This window comes from Oratosquilla oratoria, chromosome 34 (genome assembly GCF_046742065.1).
Source record: "Oratosquilla oratoria isolate Oo_2021 chromosome 34, ASM4674206v1, whole genome shotgun sequence".
Lineage (NCBI taxonomy): Eukaryota > Metazoa > Arthropoda > Malacostraca > Stomatopoda > Squillidae > Oratosquilla > Oratosquilla oratoria.
In genome coordinates, this window is record NC_134810.1 from 26,812,977 (window position 1) to 26,835,862 (window position 22,886).

At 37.3% G+C, this 22,886-nt stretch overlaps 2 protein-coding genes across 3 annotated transcripts in view; both read right to left on the reverse strand.

The window, feature by feature from the left end:
• The window catches only part of Cc2d2a (Coiled-coil and C2 domain containing 2A), a 66,765-nt gene extending 44,799 nt beyond the window's left edge, over positions 1-21,966 (reverse strand). The window contains exons 1-9 of one of the 2 annotated variants that reach the window (XM_076173252.1): positions 21,875-21,966; positions 13,069-13,218; positions 12,361-12,447; positions 11,525-11,611; positions 9,435-9,663; positions 7,441-7,578; positions 5,015-5,153; positions 4,484-4,604; positions 1,811-2,026 (exon numbers count right to left, since the gene is read on the reverse strand). In XM_076173252.1, coding sequence (XP_076029367.1) covers positions 1,811-2,026; positions 4,484-4,604; positions 5,015-5,153; positions 7,441-7,578; positions 9,435-9,663; positions 11,525-11,611; positions 12,361-12,447; positions 13,069-13,179 — 1,128 coding nt within the window. In that variant the 5' untranslated portion in view covers positions 13,180-13,218; positions 21,875-21,966. Of the gene's footprint in view, positions 1-1,810; positions 2,027-4,483; positions 4,605-5,014; positions 5,154-7,440; positions 7,579-9,434; positions 9,664-11,524; positions 11,612-12,360; positions 12,448-13,068; positions 13,219-21,485; positions 21,609-21,874 lie in introns of those variants that run through there. The other variant, XM_076173251.1, reaches the window with a different exon arrangement.
• Positions 1-22,886, reverse strand: part of LOC143018418 (uncharacterized) — a 187,018-nt gene that overhangs the window by 59,869 nt on the left and 104,263 nt on the right. The window lies entirely within an intron of this gene.

Sequence of the window (22,886 nt, forward strand, 5' to 3'; positions counted from 1 at the left end):
TTATGTACAGTTCCAGCTTAATCTACCGGTATATCCTTGATTTTCAATTATCATATTTAGATTTGAACTCGTGTATTGTTTGAACTTGGGCTATATTACCTTCTAAGCTATTCCACATATTTATGGATCTATATGGATAACTGTATTTCTTCACATTCTTTAGACATGCAGTCTTTCTTAATTTACTCCCATGACCATGTAAAGCCCTCCCATCTTAACTCACATCTCTTTTCTCAATGCAATTTATCCCCTTTAGTGACCTGAATACTGTAATCATATCACCTCTTTCTCTTTGATCTTTCAAATTTGGCTGAACCAGTACTTTTAGTCTTTCCTCATGTGGTTTATCTGTCAGGCTGGGGACCCATTTGGTTGCTACCTTTTCTCCTCCTCCACCCTTTCTCCAATAAGATTCATTGTTACAAGTCTATATGCAATACTGTTTAACTTAAGCAACCTCAAATCTCTGCATAAGTCACTTAGTTTACAGGTCAGCAAAACACGTACAAGTCATAAATGGGTATCAGGCCCCTGGCCATTTTTATAATTCAAAGTGGAGAGCTAACCTAGGCAATCCCTCACCTACAAACTATGCTGTTTACAAACACCTAAGCCATAAAGAAACAACCCTCACCATCTACCCAACTTTCTACCCACTTCTACTAGCCTCTTACATATATATATATATATATATATATATATATATATATATATATATATATATATATATATATATATATATATATATATATATATATATATATATGGGTTGCTAGGCTGGATAGAGTGAGAAATGAGGAGGTGAGGAGGAGAACAGGGGTGAAAAAGGATTTGGGAGATGGGGTTGATGAAAGAATATTAGGATGGTTTGGACACATGGAAAGAATGAGTGAAGAAAGACTAGTAAAAGAGGTATGGAAGGCAGATGTGGAGGGAGTGAACATGAGGGGACTTCATAGGATGAGGTGGATGGATGGGGTGAAGGGGGCTTTGGGGAGGAGGGGAATGTCTGTTGAGGAAGGAAGGGAGAGGACAGAAGACAGAGGTGAGTGGAGAATGGTTGTATATGGATGATGTTGTGACTGCATGAGGAGGACTGGGCAGGGGGGTGGGGGTGGGGTAGTATGTGTGAGTAAATTTTGACGCAGCCCGAAGGGATTTCTCCCCGTCCTCTCCTTATATGCAAGGGGGGAGAGGGGGGGTCGCCGATTAAATGAAGTGGCCTTGCTGTGGATGTGCTGTGTCTTGCGACACTGCTTCTGACCCAGGGCGGTGGGCAGGGTGCAGGGATGACCCGTCATCCAGGAGGTGCTCAGATGAGAGGGAGGGTGGGAGGGGTGTGGAGTGTATTTAGGGATGAAATGGGTGGGAGTGTTTTTATGCCTTTTCCTTTTTGGCTACCTCCCTTGGAAGGGGGAAAAAGCCTTGGTATATGTATGTATGTATATATATATATATATATATATATATATATATATATATATATATATATATATATATATATATATATATATATATGTATATATTTGTATATATATATAATATTATACTTATTGGTCAACTGGATGTACTTACCTAGTAGTATTTACCTGGTTGTATCTTACGGGAAGGGGAGCTATGCTCGTGGATGTGGATTAAAAAAAAATGCATCTAACACATATTGTGTATGACAGACATGAAGACCATGCATAAAACTTATGCAGTATCTCCATTGGGAGTAAATTCTACAAGCACAAAAAAAAAACTGTCCAACACTTAGATTAGGGATCAATGTGCATACAAAGATAAATTCAAGGCCAACTTGACTTACTAATAATTTTTTTTCCAAAACTTCTGTAACTTGGGAATTGATCCTATGTGAGTAGGAGTTAAATGCCAAAGTAAGCTCAGCAGCAAGAATATGTTCCTGGGAAAATAGTGGATGATGGCTGAAAACCAGTGAACCCACTTCAATCTCTAGTACTCCATAATTGCCTTCCATTTCTTGACTAGGATGAGACATCAGAAAGTGGTCCATTGGCACTGGCTATGGAAATGAGAATAGAAATTATATTTATATGGTGTTTAACTTGTTAGAAATTATATACTATATTAAATATGTTAGTTCTTAGCATATTAACCATAATATGTTCATCAGATGACATAGCAATATCACATTTAATGACGATTGTGAGGAATGAAAATGGTGGAAGATGCAAAACTGGAGTGAGAGCAAAGCTGAGGCTATTCCTCAGAAATTAAAACCAGAGGACCAAAGAGAAGGGACATCATAATAGTGTATGGCCCCCCCTACACACACATCAAGACAAGGCTTTGAAATGGAGCTGATTATCTGGAAATATTGTTAGACACATCTTTTCTCCTAAGACAAATATTTCCTCCTACAAAATGATACTGAACAAAGTAACAACATATTCCTTGTGGGAGACCAATTGCAGAGATCAATTGGCAGGACTGGGAAGCATGTGGTATGATTCCTGGGGTAATATAATTCTAAACTAGAAAACACTACAACTCAAAGGGTAAAAGACAAAAATTGGGTAAGACTGGACTTGCCACTTACTAAGGATCCAGACATTATTGTCAACCTGAAATATCTTTGCCTTATAGGAAAAAGTGAGCATGCACCATTTGAGTTCTAGTTGGAAGATAGGATATTAGAGCCATGGAGTGAATCATATAGGCATGGCATACCCAACTTTATGAAGACAAACTTCTCAAGTTTTGAGAAAAATCTTTGAAAAAGCCAATTAGGAGGAATTTATGAATACTGCAGACAATTAATCAATCTATTGTCAATGGTCTCTCTTACAGGAGACCCATGGGTTCCAGGTAATTGGCAATAGCCACCAGATTGGCCCATAAGTGTATGGCTTGGGTGGAGCAGTGCAAACTGAGCTGTTTGGTGTTCATTGTGATGATTACACCTGGGATAGTTTGTTTCTGTAGTCAGGCCTATTCTCTGCTGGTACTGTCTTGGTGCTGGATGGTGACCTGAGCATAAGAATGCTAAGGTGGTTCTTCTTTCTCTTGGAAGGTGTTTTCAGTGGGGCTGATGCTTAGGAGTATGAAGTATGGAGTCTGGTGATCAGTCTTGATAAGCTTGCTTTGGAAAATCTTTCTATTCCTGTACATCTTGGGTGTGAATGAACATGTGCTAAGAATTAGTGGGAAGGAAATTTATAAAAATTACCAGTTCATTAAACCAGTCATTTTTACAATTTCTACACTGTGAGATAACTAAATAAATCAGAGACAAGTTTTGGGATAAATGGAGGAAGAGAGGTACCAGTAGAGCTAAAGAAGAATACAAAAAAGCTAGAAATGATTACACAAGAACCTGAAAAAGGCATCATTGATAAGTATGAGGATGAATAAAAACTACTTTTCTAGCTCTATCAATCAAATAGAGGCACAATGCAAGATCATTGGGACATGTAAGCCCCCCCATCATGACAAGGCAGTTCATGTTAGGGGGGCCTCAGGGTTTAATGGGATAGCAAACAGAATACTTAAAGAATGCAAGGAACAATTAACAGACTAGATTCAAATCTAAATGCATATTCACTAAAAGAAGGAGTAATGCTGCAGGATTGGAACAGGACTAACATGGTACCAATCAGTATATAAGAGAAAGTAAAGATTTTGCACAGAATTATAGACCAGTGTCCTTAATTGGCATAATAGTAAAACTGTGTGAGAGAATTGTACAAATTCACTGAGGGAAGTGCCTTGATGTGAAGGGCATTTCTACATAAGATAAATTTGGCCTCTGATCCAGATGATCTGCATCAAACCTTTTAAGCTTTTGCTCATAAGTGATAGATGTGCTGCATATGAGAGAAGGCTGAGTTGACTGTGTGTATTTTGATCCAGATATAGCCTTCAACAAAGGCCCTCACAGTTGACTATTATGGACACTGGAACATTTAGAGGACTATAAGGTAAACCTGAGTTTTCTCCTCCCAGACCCCATAGTGCCTTGACTTCTCATAGGATGAACATATAGAGAGCAGGATCCCATCACTCTGTCCCACTTAGTCACCTTTTATGACTTACATGGGAAATGTGGTGGGAGAATTCTCCCTTTCTCTCACCACAGGAGTTCTTTTAAATAAGATATATTCATATACCAAGGGCTTTTTCTCCCTTACAAGAGAGGTAGCCAAAGTCAAAAGGCCAAAGATATCTGATATAAAAAAAAAACAGAGCTGAGCACATTCCAAGGTGCATTCCTTGATGTGTTCCACTTTAGTTTTGCCGCGGTTAGTGCTCCCAAACTATTAAAGCTTAAGAGACAGGTTCATACCGAAATAAAATTCTGGTAGGCCATATCCAAAAGGTAGCCCACATATTATACCAACACCTATATTGCTTTAATAGTTTGGGAGCACTAACCGTGACCAAACTATAGCAAAACACACCTAGGAGTGCACCAAGGAATGCACTCAGTTCTAGGAGAAAAAAAATCTTTAGAACTTACTTTGACAAATCTAGAAATCTGTTTAGGCTCCTTTTCTTCTTCTTGCATGAACTGATGATGCAGTTTATTGCTCACTGGATTATCTTCCATAAGAAAATATTTCTCCTCACCAAACCAGTATCTGTCCCAGATATAAAAGTACAATATTACTACTGATATAATTGCAAACAGGTGGTATGACATTGGTGATCATGAGGGTGTATGCACCACAGGCATGAGAATAAGACAGACCTAAGTTCATTCAGTGAATTGTTTTAAATGGAGAGAGAGAGAGAGAGAGAGAGAGAGAGAGAGAGAGAGAGAGAGAGAGAGAGAGAGAGAGAGAGAGAGAGAGAGAGAGAGAGAGAGAGAGAGAGAGAGAGAGACAGTGTGTGTCAAGGTGTTTTGGGGCATCTGTGGTGAATGAGAACAAATATCATGATGATGATGATGATGATGATGATGATGATGATGATGATGATGATGATGATGATGATGATGTATAAAACAGCTTTCACATATGATGAAAAAAATATAATATATGATACTCACTTTTCATTATGATGTAGCAATCTATTATGCATAATATTAAGATTGATAACTCCAACAGTGGGCTTCTCTCCGATGAAGAGTCCCTCATCTTCTAAGATTATACTATCAGTTTTTCCAGTAGTTCTTTCCTCCAGATTCCCTATTAAATAGAACAAAAATATTCATACACAGGCTGGATGGAGTGAGAAATGAGGAGGTGAAGAGGAGAGCAAGGGTCGAAAGGGAGTTGGGAGATAGGGCTGATGGAAGAGTATTAGGATGGTTTGGACACCTGGAAATAATGAGTGAAGAATGGTTAGTAAAAGAGGTGTGGAAGGCACAGGTGGGGAAGGAGTGAACATGAGGGGGCAACCAAGAATGAGATGGATAGATGGGGTAAAGGGGCATTGTGAAAAAGTGGAATGTCTGTTAAGGAAGGAAGGGAGAAGAGAGAAGACAGGGATGAGTGAAGAATGGTTGTGTATAGATGATGCTATGGAAGGGAGTGGGTGGGGGGATAGGGATTGAGGGAGTATGTGTGAATGATATTTTGATGCACCCTGAAAAGATTTCTCCCTGTTTTCTCTTTTTCTGCATGAGGGGATGGAGAGAAGGGGGGTCGCTGATTAAATGAAGCGGCCTTGCTGTGGATATCCTGGGTCTTGCTACATTGCTTCTGACCAAGGTAGTGGGCGAGATGCAGGGATGACCTGTCATCCAGGAGCCAAGAAAAGAGGGAGGGAGGGAGGGGTGGTGAATGAGAATGGAGTATGCTGGGATGAAATGGTGGGAGTGGATTTATGCCTTTGGCTACCTCCCTTAAAAGGGGGAAAAAACATTGATATATGTATGTGTCATTATCTATTAATTTATTTGTTTTACCATTTTTTTCCACATCCAACCTAGTTATGGACCAAAAGGTCTCCTGTCGACATGCTCTTCCTTTGTAATATCATGTTCCCTTATATGGTTTGTTGGTTAGTCAGAGAATCAATTTGGTTGCTGGTCTTTGTATTTTCTTCATGCTGTACCTTCATTTTGTGTGGGGATGATCACATCAGTGATGCATATTTTAATCTGGAAAGAACTAGATTTTCAATGAGTTTTTTCATCATCTTTTCATCTATGTAGTGAAAAGCCCCTCTTCTTTTCATCAAGAATCTGTGTCTCTTGCCCATAACCCTGTTGAGTGAAAAATTATCTATAACCAGCACTCCCAGACCCTTCTCTTTTGCTCTTGGAAGTTTCACTTCCCATTGTTCTCACTGAACATAATTTTAATGGTCTTTCTGTTACCATTCTTAGGCTTCCTCATCTTTTATCTTCATGATTCTTCTAGGTTAATGTTCACAAATAATTGTTGGCCTAATTATAAGTGTCATTTTTATGTGTTCATGTATTTCCCAATTGTAGTATACAGAGAAGGAACTACATCCTTATTGGATGGATGTGTTGTGGGATACTAGGGGGTTGAGTGTTGTAGATGTTTGCACTGAATGCTGCAACAGCTGGATTCTTACTGCATCCTGTAGCTGTGTCATGTGATGTGATGCAATATGCGGGTGGATTCTAAGTCTTTTGCATAGAACTGTTTGCCAATCATTTTCTATGGGGAGAATTCTGGACTTTAGATACCCTACTGGAGTTGTTTTGGTGAAACCAGTTATTACTATCAAGGCTTTGTTTCACACTGTCCATAGGTTATCTTTGTATCTTCCCAACAAAGATACCTACATATAGCACTGGCTTTTTCCCCTTTACAAGGGAGGTAGCCAAAGTCAAAAGGCATAATTCAACTCCCACTCATTTCATCCCCACTCATTCCACTCCTATTCACCACCCTCCCTCCCTCTTAACATAGATACTAACAGAGATAATCTATACAGATATTAAGGTGCTACTCACAAAACAATCCATGACTGAGAGTTTTTAGTAAACACTCTCAAGACCTCATAACAAACATGTATCATATCCACCTCAGTAACATATTGTTCATTAATATACCAGATCCTAACTCCTGCACTCTATGATACCACTCAAAAGCACATCCACATACCACCTAATAAACACAAGACAACAAACCAAACAACTAAGCTCTTAATCATCATTCAATATAAATCTAAAAAAAAATCCAAAACACAAGGGTCATACTCATATGTCTCCTCTCAAGATCAACCAGCATTAAAATAATACCAGAAAAAAATTCTCTACATACACACTACATACCATAGGTGTTCACATTACACATAATATACTAAATAGATCCTCCTACCTTGCTCCATGCATACACAACACAGACAACAATACAACACATCTTCACCAAAATGTCTCTTGGTTGTAACCAGTTATTTAAGATTTAAGATTCAACCAAGTCATGTAAAAGGACCAAGAAAGCCAAACAAATAAAGTTAATGTATCTGCATATTTAACCTTATCAATAACAATACCTGGTAATATGGATGGTGAGAAAAGAGTTTCTGCATCATGTTCAAGTCTGGTTTGAAGGGGAATGTAAGCCAATGGCTGCTTCTTGCTTATATGCCATTTTGCTTCCTCCAAGAGTCCAATCTGAGAGTCAGAGCTTTCTGTAAAATATTTAAATCAGAACTCCTCCATTTTACTGACACAATTTTTATTATAATTTTCAGATAAAACAATTAAAAAACACATCTCGATAGAGATGACCTATTGAAATGGGACAAGAGAGAAACAAGAGGACACAATAAAAAGCTAAAGAAGGACAGTTACAGAAGAGACCTGAAAAAGAGCAGTTTCCCAGACAGAGTGATCGATGTCTGGAACAAACTAAACAGTGAAACAGCGAATGCCAGAACTATACACGAGTTCAAGAATAAATTGGATGTGGAGAGATACGAAAACGGGTTACAATGAGCATAGCTCCCGTCCCGTAAAATACAACTAGGTAAATATACAAATACTTTAAAACTATTTTATGGGAGTGGCTGAGTCAAACCATACTTTTTGCCATGACTCTACATGGAAGATGAATACAAAAAAAAAAAAGAGAATACCTAGTCCCCTTGTTCCATCAATTTAGTAATTTTTTATGACATGCCTCAAGTCTCACTGACTGAAAACCTACAGCCCCAACGTAGTTGGCAATGATCCCTGGGTTTTTCATAGATCTTCCTGGAAAGAAATGCTGGACTGTGTGATGTATTTGGGCATTTACCAATCTTTATTTATGTGGATGTGCTGTGTCTTGCTGCATTGCTTCTAACCCAGGGGAGTGGGTGGTATGCAGGGGTGACCTATCATCCAGAGGGAGCCAAGAAAAGAGGAAGAGAGGGGTGGTGAATGGAAATGAAGTATGTGGGGATGAAATGAGGGGGAGAGGATTTATGCCTTTTGACTTTGGCTACCTCCCTTATAAGGGGGAAAAAGCCATTGGTATATGTATGCATGTATGTATATATATATGTATACATACATACATGTATGGACATACATACAGGTGCTGCAATGCCCAACTTACAAAAAGTTGCACTGTTCGTCAAAACAGTAGGGAGAGGAAGTCACTGCCTGCCTCCCTCCAAGAAGAAAATACACTATGTGAGAACTGCATGAGGATGACAAATGAACACATGTTTCCCCACCTCCACAAGGGGTGTGTCACTGAGGGCTTATCATCTGGTCTCCAGAATGGGCCACAGGGTCTCTCTTTACACTCTTACACTCTACTCCCTACTCTCTTTTGTATATCCTTGTTTTTCTCACAGAAGGAGGTCAATACACCAGTACCTGCCCTCCCATTTCTCTTCTTATTAGCCAGCAACACAGAAACCACCCCCCTCTACACTTACCTCACATGCAATAAACCCTTTCACTATAAACACACATTCATCAAATCTAATACATACCACTATTGGTTCCACTTACAATGCACAACTCTTTACAAAAATAAATAAATAAATAAATAGAAAAAAAACAGAACTGCTCCACTTCCTAAATGAACACAACATACATATAGTACTTGTACAAGAAACGAAGCTCACACCACAAATAACAATATCCTCATTCACAGATTACATAACAGTAAGAGAAGACAACACAAGACAGAAAGGTGAACCCATAACACTAGTACACAACAGCATGCTCTTCTACAACAAAACAAAGAGATACCAGACAATCATTCACAGATACCATCACTGAAATAATCACAATTCAAACACAAATAACGAAAACAATCTGTTCTATCACAAACATATATATCCCACCAACTACATCTATCCCAGGAGGTTTCATCTTACACCTCCAACCACTCAACTCAATAACAAACCACATACTGGCAAGTGATCTGAATGCACACCATCCAATCTGGCTTAATCAAATTTTGAATCAAAATGCAAGACTATTCATAATTACACATTTCTTATGACTGAATTTTGGAAAATTGAGGTTCCACAATATGCAAACCTACCATTATCCAATGGCTGATCTTCTTTTGAAGTTGAGGGTTTCCCTTCACCTATACTGGATGTTTTGGATTCACCAATTTTGGGGCCTGATCTTCTTGATGGCTTCTGTGTTGCTTTACTTTTTTCAGGAGATCCCTCTAATTGATCAATGGATGCAGCTCCTTGAAAGTCTTCAAGCCATGTTACTCTTGTAAAGAAATCATAACTCTCTTCTCTGACTGGTATTTTAACCTAAAAAAGAGAATACACAAAAATAAAGTTTCAAACAATGCACAAAACATTAGTCAACCAATCAATCAATGAATTAACTGTTATCTAAGGTACCAATGACAGGTACCTACAATATTTGTGGTTGTCATGTGAGAAAACCATCTCCCTACTATTGATCTTCAAATACCATTAAAACTTTTATCTCCAACTGAAGACTCAGGGCTGGCACTCAGTCTTTGGGCTCGTCACAAGATCTCTGTCAACTTCAACTATTTTTCCTCCACCTTTTCACAAATGAGAAGCTAATAAATATTGACTGCTCCCATCCTCATCCTCCTCCTGCCAACTAGTAGAAACTGTAGAAACAGACCCACATTAATATCATCCAGTGCCCCATGTCTCTCATGCAGAAGACCCACAGCTCCCAGATAACTGACAAAAACTCTACCAGATTGGCCCATAAATCACTTAAGGAAGAAATACTGTATTGCTGTGGGCCAGTGTAAGATGAAGTGCTCTGTGTCTTATGTGTGATGTTTGCATCTGGGTTAATTTATTTTTATGGCCAGGCCTATTCTGTGCAGATATTGTCTAAGTATTGGAAAGTGACCTGAATGCAGTCATGTGGTGTTTGCTTCTCTTGGAAGGGTTTTTTCTGAGGGACTATTGTCTGGAAAGGTTAGTTAGAAAGGGGCATTAGATGGTCAGTCTTGAAGTGCTTGTTTTGTGATCTGAGTATAATTGTATTTACCTAATTATAGTATACAAGAAAGGAGTACACGCACTGGGTCTCATCTCCTGCTCTTTAGAATATCATACCTAGCTTCACTTTCATGTACAGTTTTAAATTTATCTACAGTCACCCCTCCCCCAATGCAGCTTCATGAACTGCAGTTTCGCTTATTAGTGGTTCATGTATTGAGACACTTACTTGGGAATGGCAGGATAAGGTTTTGCATATCTGTGGGTTTCACAAGTATCTGTGGCAACACCAAAAAATCATGAGAAGAGTGAAAAATGAGAAGGACAGTAGAATATTACAAAAAGATCTAGATACTATTTTTGCATTGAGCCAAGAATAGGAAATGAAGTTTGATACCAAAAAATGCAAAGTACTGGAAATGGGCAATAGTGGATAAAGTAAACTTGAGGGAAAGGCCAAGAATGAGACGGATGTCTGGGGTGAAGGGGACCTTTATTAAAATGAGAATGTCTGTTGACCAGGACAGGGAGAAGGCAACAGATAGGTAAAAGAGGAGAATGATTGTAAATGGACTATAAATTGATGTGGCACAAAGGAATTCTTCCTTGGTTTCTCTATTATTGATTGAGGAGACAAGGAGAGAGGGTCATTATGTAAATGAAACAGTGGGGCCCTGTTGTAGATATGCTGTGTCTTGTTGCATTGCTTCTGACCCAGACAGTGGGCAGGAGACAAGGATGACACTTCCTCCACAAGCAGCCCAGATAATATGGAAACATCTGGGTAACTTTTTTCTTTTATAATTACCTTACCTTTGAAATAGATGTTACCATAGTACTTTTATTGCAACATAAATTCAACTTAATACTTTATTTCATTTCCAATCTTTTTTAATTATTTCCTTTTTTCTTTCCTCTGAACTTGAATACTGGACAAGAAGAGGTCTGGATTATCCAAAAATTCAGATTATCAGTGTCTAGCTTTTAGAGTTTTGACTGTGCTTATATATAAGTGTAAAATAGAACTGGAAAGGGATAAGAGGAAACTGAGAAAAGTCCATGAACAAATGTTGGTACCTGGTGAGATGTGAAGCATATAGTCTTTAATACATGGTTTTCAATGGGTTCTCCTTTACCAATTTGTTGACAATATTATCACAGACTCGATGAATTTTCTTACCTTTTGTAGACCAGTCTTCCAGTGTGTTCTTGAAACAACATCCTTTTGAAGTGGATCTTCTGGACCCTTCTCTTCATCATCCTCTGCCTGAAAAAGAAAAAGTAAAATCATAAGGCTACTGGAATAAAACATTTTACATAATATTGCTGAGATATATTTTACCTCATTATTTTTAGCATGGTACATATAATAAATTCACTCTCATTTTCCAAGCCACCCAGTGGAAATTCCTTGTTCATTTATGATTTACAGCACAGGATAGGAGACTACAGATGGCAGTGTCCTTTCTACTAGGCTACTTCACATACAGTCACGTATATATACTGTTTAGCTATTTGTTCACAAACTCTTCCACAACAAAACTGGGGCGGATGAATTCTGGCTAGAGCCTAACGGGGCCATTGTTTTCCTTAGAACTCTAGTATCATAATCCACTAACACTGCAAACAACTATCATTAATTTCTCCTTCCTTCCTTCCTTAAATCTTTCCTTAACCACCCACATCATTCTTCCTCTTCCTTTTCCCATGGTATCTTGTTGCAGAGAACAAGAATACAAACACCATGTTCCCCTGTTCCCCAGCGTATTGTAAATGGGGTGGAGTGAAAGGAATAAGTATTTCCATTTAAATTTGTTTGCATTTTTTTGTTTTGACTCAGCCACCTCTCTATAGGAGAGATTAAGGCTTTTGTATATTATATATACAGACATTCTATTTTATTGCTATCCTTAATTTCACAGATTCTTATGGATGTTTTAAGTTCCTAACATCATTAAGAAAAATTATGCTTAATCTATTATTGTATCCACATTCTAATTAGAATTGTTAACTTACAGATGAGTCAAACCGTGTTGTTGCTGTTTGATGCTTCAATTTTTCACGTAGTCTTCCAGGTCGTTTTCTTGGTTCTTCACCTTCAATCTGAAAATTTAAATGAAAGCTGGTAAAGTACCAGGGTTGGATGGGTGCCATGACATATGTAGAGGTAAAATGTAGAATGAGGGAAGCAACTAAATGTCTTGGGTGAAGTGAGAAATAAAGAGGTAAGAAGGAGAGTAGGGGTGGAAAGGAGACTGGCAGATAAGGCTGATGAAAGAACTGGGATGGTTTGGGCACAATGAAAGAAAAAGTGAGGAAAGACTAGAAAAGGTATGAAAAGAAGAGGTGGATGTAGTGAACTTGAGGGGAAAACCAAGAATGAGATGGATAGAGTGATGGGAGCCACGGGTAAATGGGAAATGAGCAGGGAAAGGAGAAGGCAAAGGATAGGTATGAGTGGCATTAAGACAGTACCAACACAGAACAGGCCTGGCCACAGATTCAAACTGCCCCAGATAATAATAATAAAGAAATAATAATGAAAAAACATAAATACACACATACATATATACATAACTAAATAAATAAGCAAATGTTTTTCAATCTAGATGTTATTTCTAGTAATATGAAATAAGTAGTGAAGGAGAGAAACACAACCCCTTTTATATATGTCATTCATTCATTCCTTTCACACATTAACTTAACAATATTTGTACAACTTACCTCATCTTTGCTAACTACACTAACAGTTTTTTGTTGTTGCCTAGAATCTTTCACAATTGTAGAAGAAACAGTTGGCTGTCTCACAAGCAGAGGTGACAATCCAGAAGACATTTTTCAAGTAAATCTATGAAAAAATTACCATTCACTTTCCTGTCAAAAAAATATGTAAAATATGTATATATATATGACATATATATGAAATAGAAATATACCAATAACATAATCTTTTATACATAACAAAACCCTTTTACCCTTTATAAAAGGAGTGGGTAAGTTAAATCTTATACTGTATCTACATCACACAAATATAACCCCTTCTATCGTAACACTTTGGGGATGGTTACATTCTCCCCTATCACAATGCTTGGGTGAAAAGAAATGCAATGAAGCATAGCTCTTCTATAGCAGGGGTAAATAGCTGAAGCTGGTTGACCACCACTAACTCACCATATCAACCCCCTTCTCATCCACTCAAAATACATTATGAACCTAAATGAGACCATCCAACCAAGATGTCATTCCTTCATCAATGTGCATATCAAAAGTGAGGCCCAGGATTTTTGGGCTTTTGCCCAATGGAAGAAGTTGGCTATGCAATTTGATTGTTGGGTGTTTCATTCATGGTTGTCTGGGGTAAGTAATGTCATTATTGATTTCTGAGGAAAGGGTGTCATTCTGTTTTGTCTCTGCCCCCATTTCTAGATTGTTGGGATTTCCTTGTGCTTCCAGGAATGATTGAAGATATTTTTGTCATGGCTTTTATTCATTGGGTCCCATCTCCTACTCTCCAATTTATCATACCTAGCCTCAAATTCATGTACAGTTCCAACTTAGTCTATATCCTTGATTTCCAATTATTATATTTAGATTTGAATTCATGTATTGTTCCTGCTTGGGCTACATCACCTTCTAAGCTATTCCAAGCATCTATATGGGAAACAGTATTTCTTCACATCCTTTAGATACGTTGCCTTCCTTAATTTGTTCTCATGACCTCTTAAAGCCCTCTAATCCTTAATCAAGAGATCTCTTCTGTCATTGTAATCTGTCCCCATTAGTGAGCTGAATACTCTAATACTAAATATTAATCTTTCAAAGTTGGCAAATCAAGTGTTTAGTCTTTCCTTGTATGGTTTATCTGCCAGGCTGGGGATCAATGTGATTGATGCCCTTTGTATTCTCTCAATCTTGCCTATATCCTTCATTCTGTGTGGGGGCATATTTCAGTTTTGGACAGATTAGGGTTTCATTGTGTATTTCACTGTATTTACCTAGTTGTATTATACAGGAAGGGAGCTATGCTCGTGGTGACCCATCTTTGTATCTTTCAGCATCAACTTTTTTCTTAAAATCTTGAATAGTATTTGCACACACTGTTTCTTTATCTAAGTTATTCCAGGTATCCAGCACTCTATGTGGGAAGCTATTCTTTTTCCGATCTCTTCTATAGTTATCCTTTTTGAATTTCTTTACATGACTTCTTGTTTTTCCATTGTCATTTTTTAGTAAGTCATTCCTATCAAGGATTTCCATTCCTTTCATGATTCTAAATATAGTCAGTAGATCACCTGTTTCTCTTCTCTGCTCCAGTGTTGGTAGTTCCAATTTTGATAATCTTTGTTCATATGTTCATTTGGAAAGAGCTGGTGTCAACTTTGTCATTGCTCTTTGTATTCTTTCTAGTTTCCTTATATTCATTTTAGTACTGGGTGACCATAGTGTCGCTGCATATTCCAGTTTTGGTCTAATCAATACAACTAATATTTTTTAAATCATTTCTTCATCCAAATAATCAAATGCCACTTTCATTGACCTTTATAGGTTGAAAGTTTCTCCGACTATTTTGTTTATATGTTTATCCAGTGTCATGTCTTTGCTGATTATTACTCCAAGGTCCCTTTCCGAGTGCACTTTCTTGATTTCTTCTTCACCAATTTTGTAATTTTTTTAAATTCTGTTTTTACTTTTCCCAAACTCCATTATGCTACACTTCTTGATATTGAAGTTCACTTCCCACTTTTGAGTCCATTTCCAGGTTTTGTCCAGGTCTGATTCCAATGAATCACAGTCCTTCTCTGTTCTTACCCTCTTCAATATTTTTGCTTCATCTGCAAAGAAATTTATATAACATTCACCTGTGGGTTTGTGTGAGTGTATATGGCTCTGGTAGTGACCAAATGAAGAGGAAAGTGAAAGGTACAAGAAGAGAGCCAAAGTAAAATGCAAGGTGAGGGAGGCAAAGAGGAAAATGGATGTAAAATGGAGTAGGAGTTTGACAAAGAATTAAAAAAAAAATGTTTTGGAAGGAAGTGGAGAGAGTGAGAGGGGAACATTCAGACAGAAAGGAAAATGTTTAGTGCAGATGGACAGATGTTAATGGAAGTAAAAGCAGTATAGGGAAGATTAGTAATTTCAGTAGACTACTGACTGTGGAGGAAGTTAGGGAGGGATTGATTGTGGCAGTGAGAGATGCTAGGAAAATGACTGTGATGGAAGAAGAATATGACGGCTGTAGAAAATGACAGAGCTGTAGAAAAAATAAGATACAAAGAGCACTGAAGGTGATGAAAGCTGGTAGGCACTTGAGTTGGATGGATGTCATGTGTAGTGTTTGACAAAGAAACTAATAGTTATAGTAGACTGGCTAGGGAGGCTCTTTAATGTGTACCTAAGGAGAGGAATGTGTTGGAGGATAAGAGGACTGTTTGGATATTTCCACTTTACAAAAGAAAAGTGAAAAAAATATGAATGTAACAGTTTTGGAAGGATCAGTTTGTTTGAGTGTAGTTGAAAAGCCATATACTGATGTTAACTGAGAGGATTAGAAGATGAACAGAGGATATTAAATGGGGGAAAAACTGTTTGGGTTTAACCACTTTCATACAATGACACCTATATAGGCATCATGAGGAGCGAGTGAGTACACGAGAATGCCTGCATCAGCGTCTTAATTATATGATTTTTTTTTAGTTGTACATGAGTTACTCCTGGATTCTGTGAACTGGTTTGATCAGGTTTCCTGTGTTTATTATTACTCAGAGTAAAAGAGACGAAGTAATACAGTAGTGACTTTATATTTTACGATGCGAGTAGTGTGATGCATCATACATATGGCAGCCAATGTTGTGCACGAGAATTTGACTTGTACTGAAATGGTTAAGGAAGATAGTGGATGTATGGGTCAAAATTTTGTAGTAACACATATGAAGTGTTTGACAAAAGGGAAGGATATATATATATATATATATATATATATATATATATATACATATATATTTCAAGTTTGATAAATCTGGATAAAGCTCATGACAGGACTGACAGTGAGCCATTGTGGGAGGTGTTGCAGATATATGGTATAGGGGAAATGTTGAAGGTAGTCAAAAGCTTTTGCATGACTAATAGAGTTTGTGTTAAGGTTTGGGAATGGTGAGAGTGAGTGGTTTGGGGTAAAAGTGGAGCTGTGCCAGGGTTGCACAATGTCACCATGGTTATTCAATGTGTACATGGATGGGTTGGTAAGGAGGTAAATGTGAGGGTGACAGGCAGGAGATTGGAGATGGTCAATGAGAATGGAAGTGGGAGGTGAGCAGATTGATGTTGCAGATTAAACTATGCTGGTGGCTGGGTCAGAGAAGGGTCTAGGACAGCTAATGATGGAATTCATGAGAGTATGTGAGAGAAGAAAGTTGAAAATAAATGAGAGTAATTTGTAAGGTCACAAGATGTGAGGGTGGCAGTGAGTTGGTTGTCTTTCTTGAAGGGCTTGTTTAATTATCCGAGTGTGTACTGGGAATCACCTATATACAAAAATCCAATATATAGAGATTTAAAAGTATGAAAAGGTGTTTAGTTGTTTTATATGTTGATTGGAATGCTGCTGGTGTAATTTTTGTTGCATTTTGTTAGTGGTGCTTGAGAAATAGTCTAAAGGATGTATTTACCTAGCTGTATTATACGAAAAGGGAGCTATGTTCATGGTGACCCATCTTTGTATCTTTCAGCACCAAGTTTTTTCTTAAAATCTTGAATAGTGTTTGCACACACTGTTTCTTTATCTAATTTATTCCAGGTATCCAGTACTCTATGTGGAAAGCTATTTTTTTTCAGATCTCTTCTATAGTTATCCTTTTTGAGTTTCTTTTCATGTCTCTTGTTTTTCCATTGTCCCATTTTAATAAATCATTCCTATTTAGGATTTCCATTCCTTTCATGATCCTATAAATAGTCAGCAGATCTCCTCTTTCTCTTCTTTGTTCCAGAGTTAGTAATTCCATTTTGGACAATCTTTGTTCGTATGTTAATTTGGAGAGAGTTGGTACCAATTTTGTCGTTGCTCTTTGTATTCTTTCTAATATCTTTATATTCTTTTTAGTACTAGGTGTCCATAGTGTTGCTGCATACTCCAGTTTTAGTCTTATTAGTGTAACTAATATTTTTTTATCATTTCCTCATCCAAGTAGTCAAATGCCACTTCCATTGACCTTAATAAGTTGAAGGTTTCTCCAACTATTTTATTGATATGTTTGTCTGGTGTCATGCCTTTGCTAATTATTACTCCAAGGTCTCTCTCCGAATTCACTTTTTTAACTTCTTCACCAATTTTATAATTTCTTAATATTCTATTTTTACTTTTTTCAAACTCCATTATACTACACTTCTTGATATTGAAGTTCACTTCCCACTTTTGAATTCATTTCCAGATTTTGTCCAGGTCTAACTATAATGATTCACAATCCTCCTCTGTTCTTACTTTCTTTAGTATTTTTGCATCTGCAAAGAAATTCATATAACACTCCACTCCTTCATCCATGTCATTTATATACATGGCAAATATGATTGGAGCCAATACCAAACTTTGCAGGACACCACTTATCATTTCTTCCCAATTTGAGTATTTGTCTCTACTTACTACCCTCATTTTTCTCCCAGTCAGGAAGTCTTCCAACCATTCCAATAATTTTCCTTTGATGCCACCTATTGATTCTATTTTTCTTATTAGTTTTTTGTGTGGTACTTTTTGTATATCTTTTTGTGGTGCTTTTTGTAGGTCTAGAAAGGTACAGTCTGCCCATCCATCCCTTTCTTGTATTATTTCTATTAGTCTCAAATAGAAGCAGATCAGGTTTGTTGTACATGATCATCCTTGTCTAAATCCAAATTTATTTGGATTCAGTATATTTTTTTCTTCCAGATATTTAACCCATCTACTTTTGATAACTTTTTCACATATTTTTGCTATTGTGTTTGTTAGGGAGACTGGTCTATAGTTAATTGGATTTTCCTTGTTTCCTCCTTTATATATTGGTACAACATTTGCATTTTTCCAATCCTGTGGTACCTTTCCTTCTTTGGGTGAGTACTTAATTATATTGTATATCTTGTCTATCAACTCCTCTACGCATTCTTTCAGTATCCAATTTGCAATTCCATCCAGACCATGTGATTTTCTGACATCAAGGTTTTTTATTTGGTCTCTGATTTCCTTCTGTGTTACAGTTATTTCCTTCATTAGGGGGATCTCTCTCTATTCCCTCACAGTTCTGTGAACTTTCAATTGTGAATACCAATTTGAAATGATTATTCATAATTTCAGCCATTTCTACTTCTGTATATTCATAATTTCCCTAGCGCAGCTTTACCATTTCTTATTTATGTTTTAGTTTACCATTTACATACCTGTAAAATAGTTTAAGTTGTTCCTTGCATTCTTCTATTATATCTCTTTCATAGTTTCTCTTTTCATCTCTGCATATCTTTACATAATCATTTCTTAGTTTGATGCATGTTTGCCATTTATTTGTTTTTTTGCCTTTTTCTGTCTTTTCCAAGCTTTGTCTCTTTTATCCTTAGCCTCACTACATTTTTTGTTGTACCAGCTTTTTATGTATTGCATACTCTTTCTTGCTTTTGTTGTGATACATATTTGTTCACATCCTCATTATAGATTTCTTTTAGTAAATTCCATTACTCTTCTATCTTTGTTTCTTCATTTAGGAATTTCTCCCAGTTTGCATTTTGAAAGAATTTTTTGAGTGGTGTTTAAAGTTCCGGCACAGAATTGTGTCCCTGTTATTTTCATGTGGTGTCCTGTTGGACGCCTTTCTGCATGTAAGAGTCCTACAGCAGTGGTTTTGGTGCACCCTTTTACCTTAGTGCTTCATTCTGCAGTCTTTGTAAACTTGTTTGTGTTTGAATTGCTGACTGTTGGGAACCATGCTATGGAGGCATAGTCTAGGGATGTTTTTACTGACTGTTTATAGCTGATTATTAGTTTCTTTTTATTGACCAAAGTCAGTGCAGGTGATGGATTTTTATAGGTTTGTTTTCTTGCTGATTTTTTTATGTCAGATCTCAGATATGTGGGCTGAATGTAGTATGTGTATTAAATGGGAGGCCTAGAATTTTTGGGTTCATTTCTAGTGGAGGGGTTCAAGGTATACTGCAAACCAACGAACGACAACTTCATCTAGTACTTTAGTGCACATGATGAGAAGACCAAATCAGGTGTTATCATTGGGTTTTATCTTAGGGCTCTTATAATATGCAACGAGGAGTATTTACAGGAAGAAATTAAATACATAGCTGCAGCATTCAGGAACCTAAAGTACTCAAAGGGCAAGCTAGGAACATCACTATGGAAAGCCATTAAAATCAGACAGAGAAAAGAAAGTGAAGAAAGGCCAGATTTATGATACCTCGTGGTTCCTAACTCTGACCTTTCTCACATGCTTTCCAAGACACTGAGACAGACAGGACTTATCATAGTAAATGACACAGGAAAGAAAACAGGACACTTGATCACAAATAACAAAACCAAGACAAACCATGACAATAGCATTGTCTACAAAATTCCCTGTAATGGATGCGGCAGTGCATATTAGGGAGAGACATACAGAGGATTTAGCAACAGACTCCAGGAACACAAAGCAGAAAGACAACACACTGCTGCATGCCAGACCCCCTGATATCCACCCTTCTGAATCCTCTCTCCCACGAAAGGACAGAGTCCACTTGGCCAGACTGCGGTGCGGTCACCACCCAGCACTTCTAAGCTACCAGAAGAGGCTGGATGACCGCGTTGTGAACAGCTGCCCAGGATGTAACACTTCACCCCATACCATACAACACATAATGGAAGACTGCACTATACACAATCATGCATGCAAACAACACAACATACGCTCTATAAAGGATTTGTGGGAAAACCCAGTTTCGGCTATGGCATTCCTTGGGGAGACGGGACTGCTTGGACAGACAGTCTAGGGAATGACAACAACAACAACAATAACACAAAGCAGACATTAGACATCACCGAGAAACAAACGCTCTAGTTAACTGCATAGACACAGAGGGACACCTACCATACTGGGAGGGATCCACTTCTCTAGCCAAAGGTCTACACAAGAAACAATGGAAACCAATTGAATCCCTTTATATTGCCAACTACAAAAACACAAACAAGAGAACTGGTGACTTGAAATGGACAAAATCCAGCTCAACACTTGCCCTCCAAGAATGGCTTCCCAGACCCCCCCCCCCCGCAACTCTAAGTAGATACCTTCTCTCATATCCCTAAACTCACCACTTGTCCCTACCCTTTCCAGCTTTCTTCCTTTTACTTTGTCGATTTGTCTTATACCATGCTACAATATTTTATTTCACATGCTATAAAATCACAAATCCTCCATTATTTCTACTTTGTTCCTTCACCATTTAATATTTTCATCATTATATAATCATTAACATATTTTTACATTATCATATTACCATTATTGTTTTTATTATTACTATTATTATATCTATCATTTATTATATATTCTATATACATTTTTATTATTATCAGTTATTATTACCATTACATTATTATTACAATTAATCTAATATTATTATTTTATTATTAATATTACTATCATTATTATTATTATAATTTTCATTAACTTTGCCATTACTCTTATCATTATTGCTAGCATTATCATTATTATTGCATTTGTTTCAATAAATATGTAATATTCACACTTGTCGCCAATTCTGGCAACACGAAGAGGTAGTGAGGTCCCCCTATGTATAAATGCCCACAGCTGGTTTGTAAACCATTCCTTTGAAAAACCATACCTGAGAAACTAAGTCAGGAATAAACTCAGACTAAGACTCCTGTGTTTCCTACTCCACTATATATATACATATATATATACGAGTATATATATATATATACATATATATATATATACATATATATATATATATTTATATATATATATATATATATATATATATATATATATATGGATGGATGGATAGAGAGATATAGGTAGATATAGTACCAAGTTTCACCACCATATATATCGTATGATCTTTCTGCGCTGCGCTCCTACTTTATCTATGTCATATAATTATGTAGAAGGTTGTCTGTCACTTACATATTCCACAAGAAAATCCTACAGTTTACTGTAAATGAATTTCCAATGAATGCTAACGCGAACACTATATAGTATTCAAATCCCATTCACCCGTCTCTACAACGACTCGTCCTTAGCAACGTTGGTTTGCTATGTAAACAATCGGTCGTCAAGCAACAGGTGCAACACAACATACAAAACGATCGTTTTTGCGAGAGCCACTTCTCGACTTGTATCTAGTAAAAGGAGTGTCCACAGGAATTTTTGTAGGGTGGGGCAAGATTTATTTTTAGGGAGGTGGGGTTAAAGATATTATATGGTTAAATGCATAAGGTTATATCAAGATGCACACTTAAAAGAGGCCGCATAGGCATATATATTAACATTCATTTCTCACAATACAGGCTTACGCTTCCGTGGTGAGGTACAGTATGCATCATCCTCAAGGGGCCTCTGTGATGATCCATTACAGCTGCGTCAACAATGGACGGAGTAACTTCCACCATTCAAACATTCACATTCATTCATCTATTTGAGTTACATTTTGGCTTTCATCAGTCATACAATGCTATTCTATAACATATGAAATTAACGAAATTATACATGACGATCGGCAGTCTCAAACACCCCTGGATTTCTTGGGGAACAACTGTCCCTCCTTGCCCCCCCCCCCTCTCCGGACGTCTATGACTAGTACCTCCTGTTGCATTTTTTTTTTTCGAAAAACTGTGTTTGTTATTGTTTGTTCATATATTCACGTCACCCTATGTATGGTATTTTGATTCTAGCGTTTGATTTGTGTGTGTGATATGCCATAGTATACTTGAAATTTGACTAGTGCGTTTGGATTACATTTGTCGTTTTCTTCTTACTCTCATGCTGACCCCAGCATTTGAATTATTAGGTTGTCATAATAGACTTTGAATTAAATTTTCATCCTATCCTAGCATACGAATTTAATATTTTCATGTTACCCTACACCTGACATTTTGATTCTAGCGTTTAAATTATATGTGTGAGATTCCACAGTATATTTGACAATTAGACTAGAGTGTTTGGGTTTCACGTGTCATTTTCATCCTGCTCCTGAGTGATCCCAAACAGTGGCAGATCCAGCATCAAAGTTTTTAATGGGGGGGGGCTAACCTGAATTTTTGGGGGAGGACCTGAATCTTGTTAACATGGATGACGTTTTTTAACCTGTTCAATGCGAGTCGAATTCTCGCGCGCAGCATCGGATGCCTAATGTACGATATATCACACTACTCGCGTAATGAAATATAAAGTCACTGCTGTATTACTCGTTCTCTTTCACTCTGAGTAATAATAAACATAGAAAACGTGATCAAGCCAGTTCACAGAATTCGGGGGTCGCTCATCTACAACTACAAAATATAGTCAAGACACCGACGCCGGGATCCT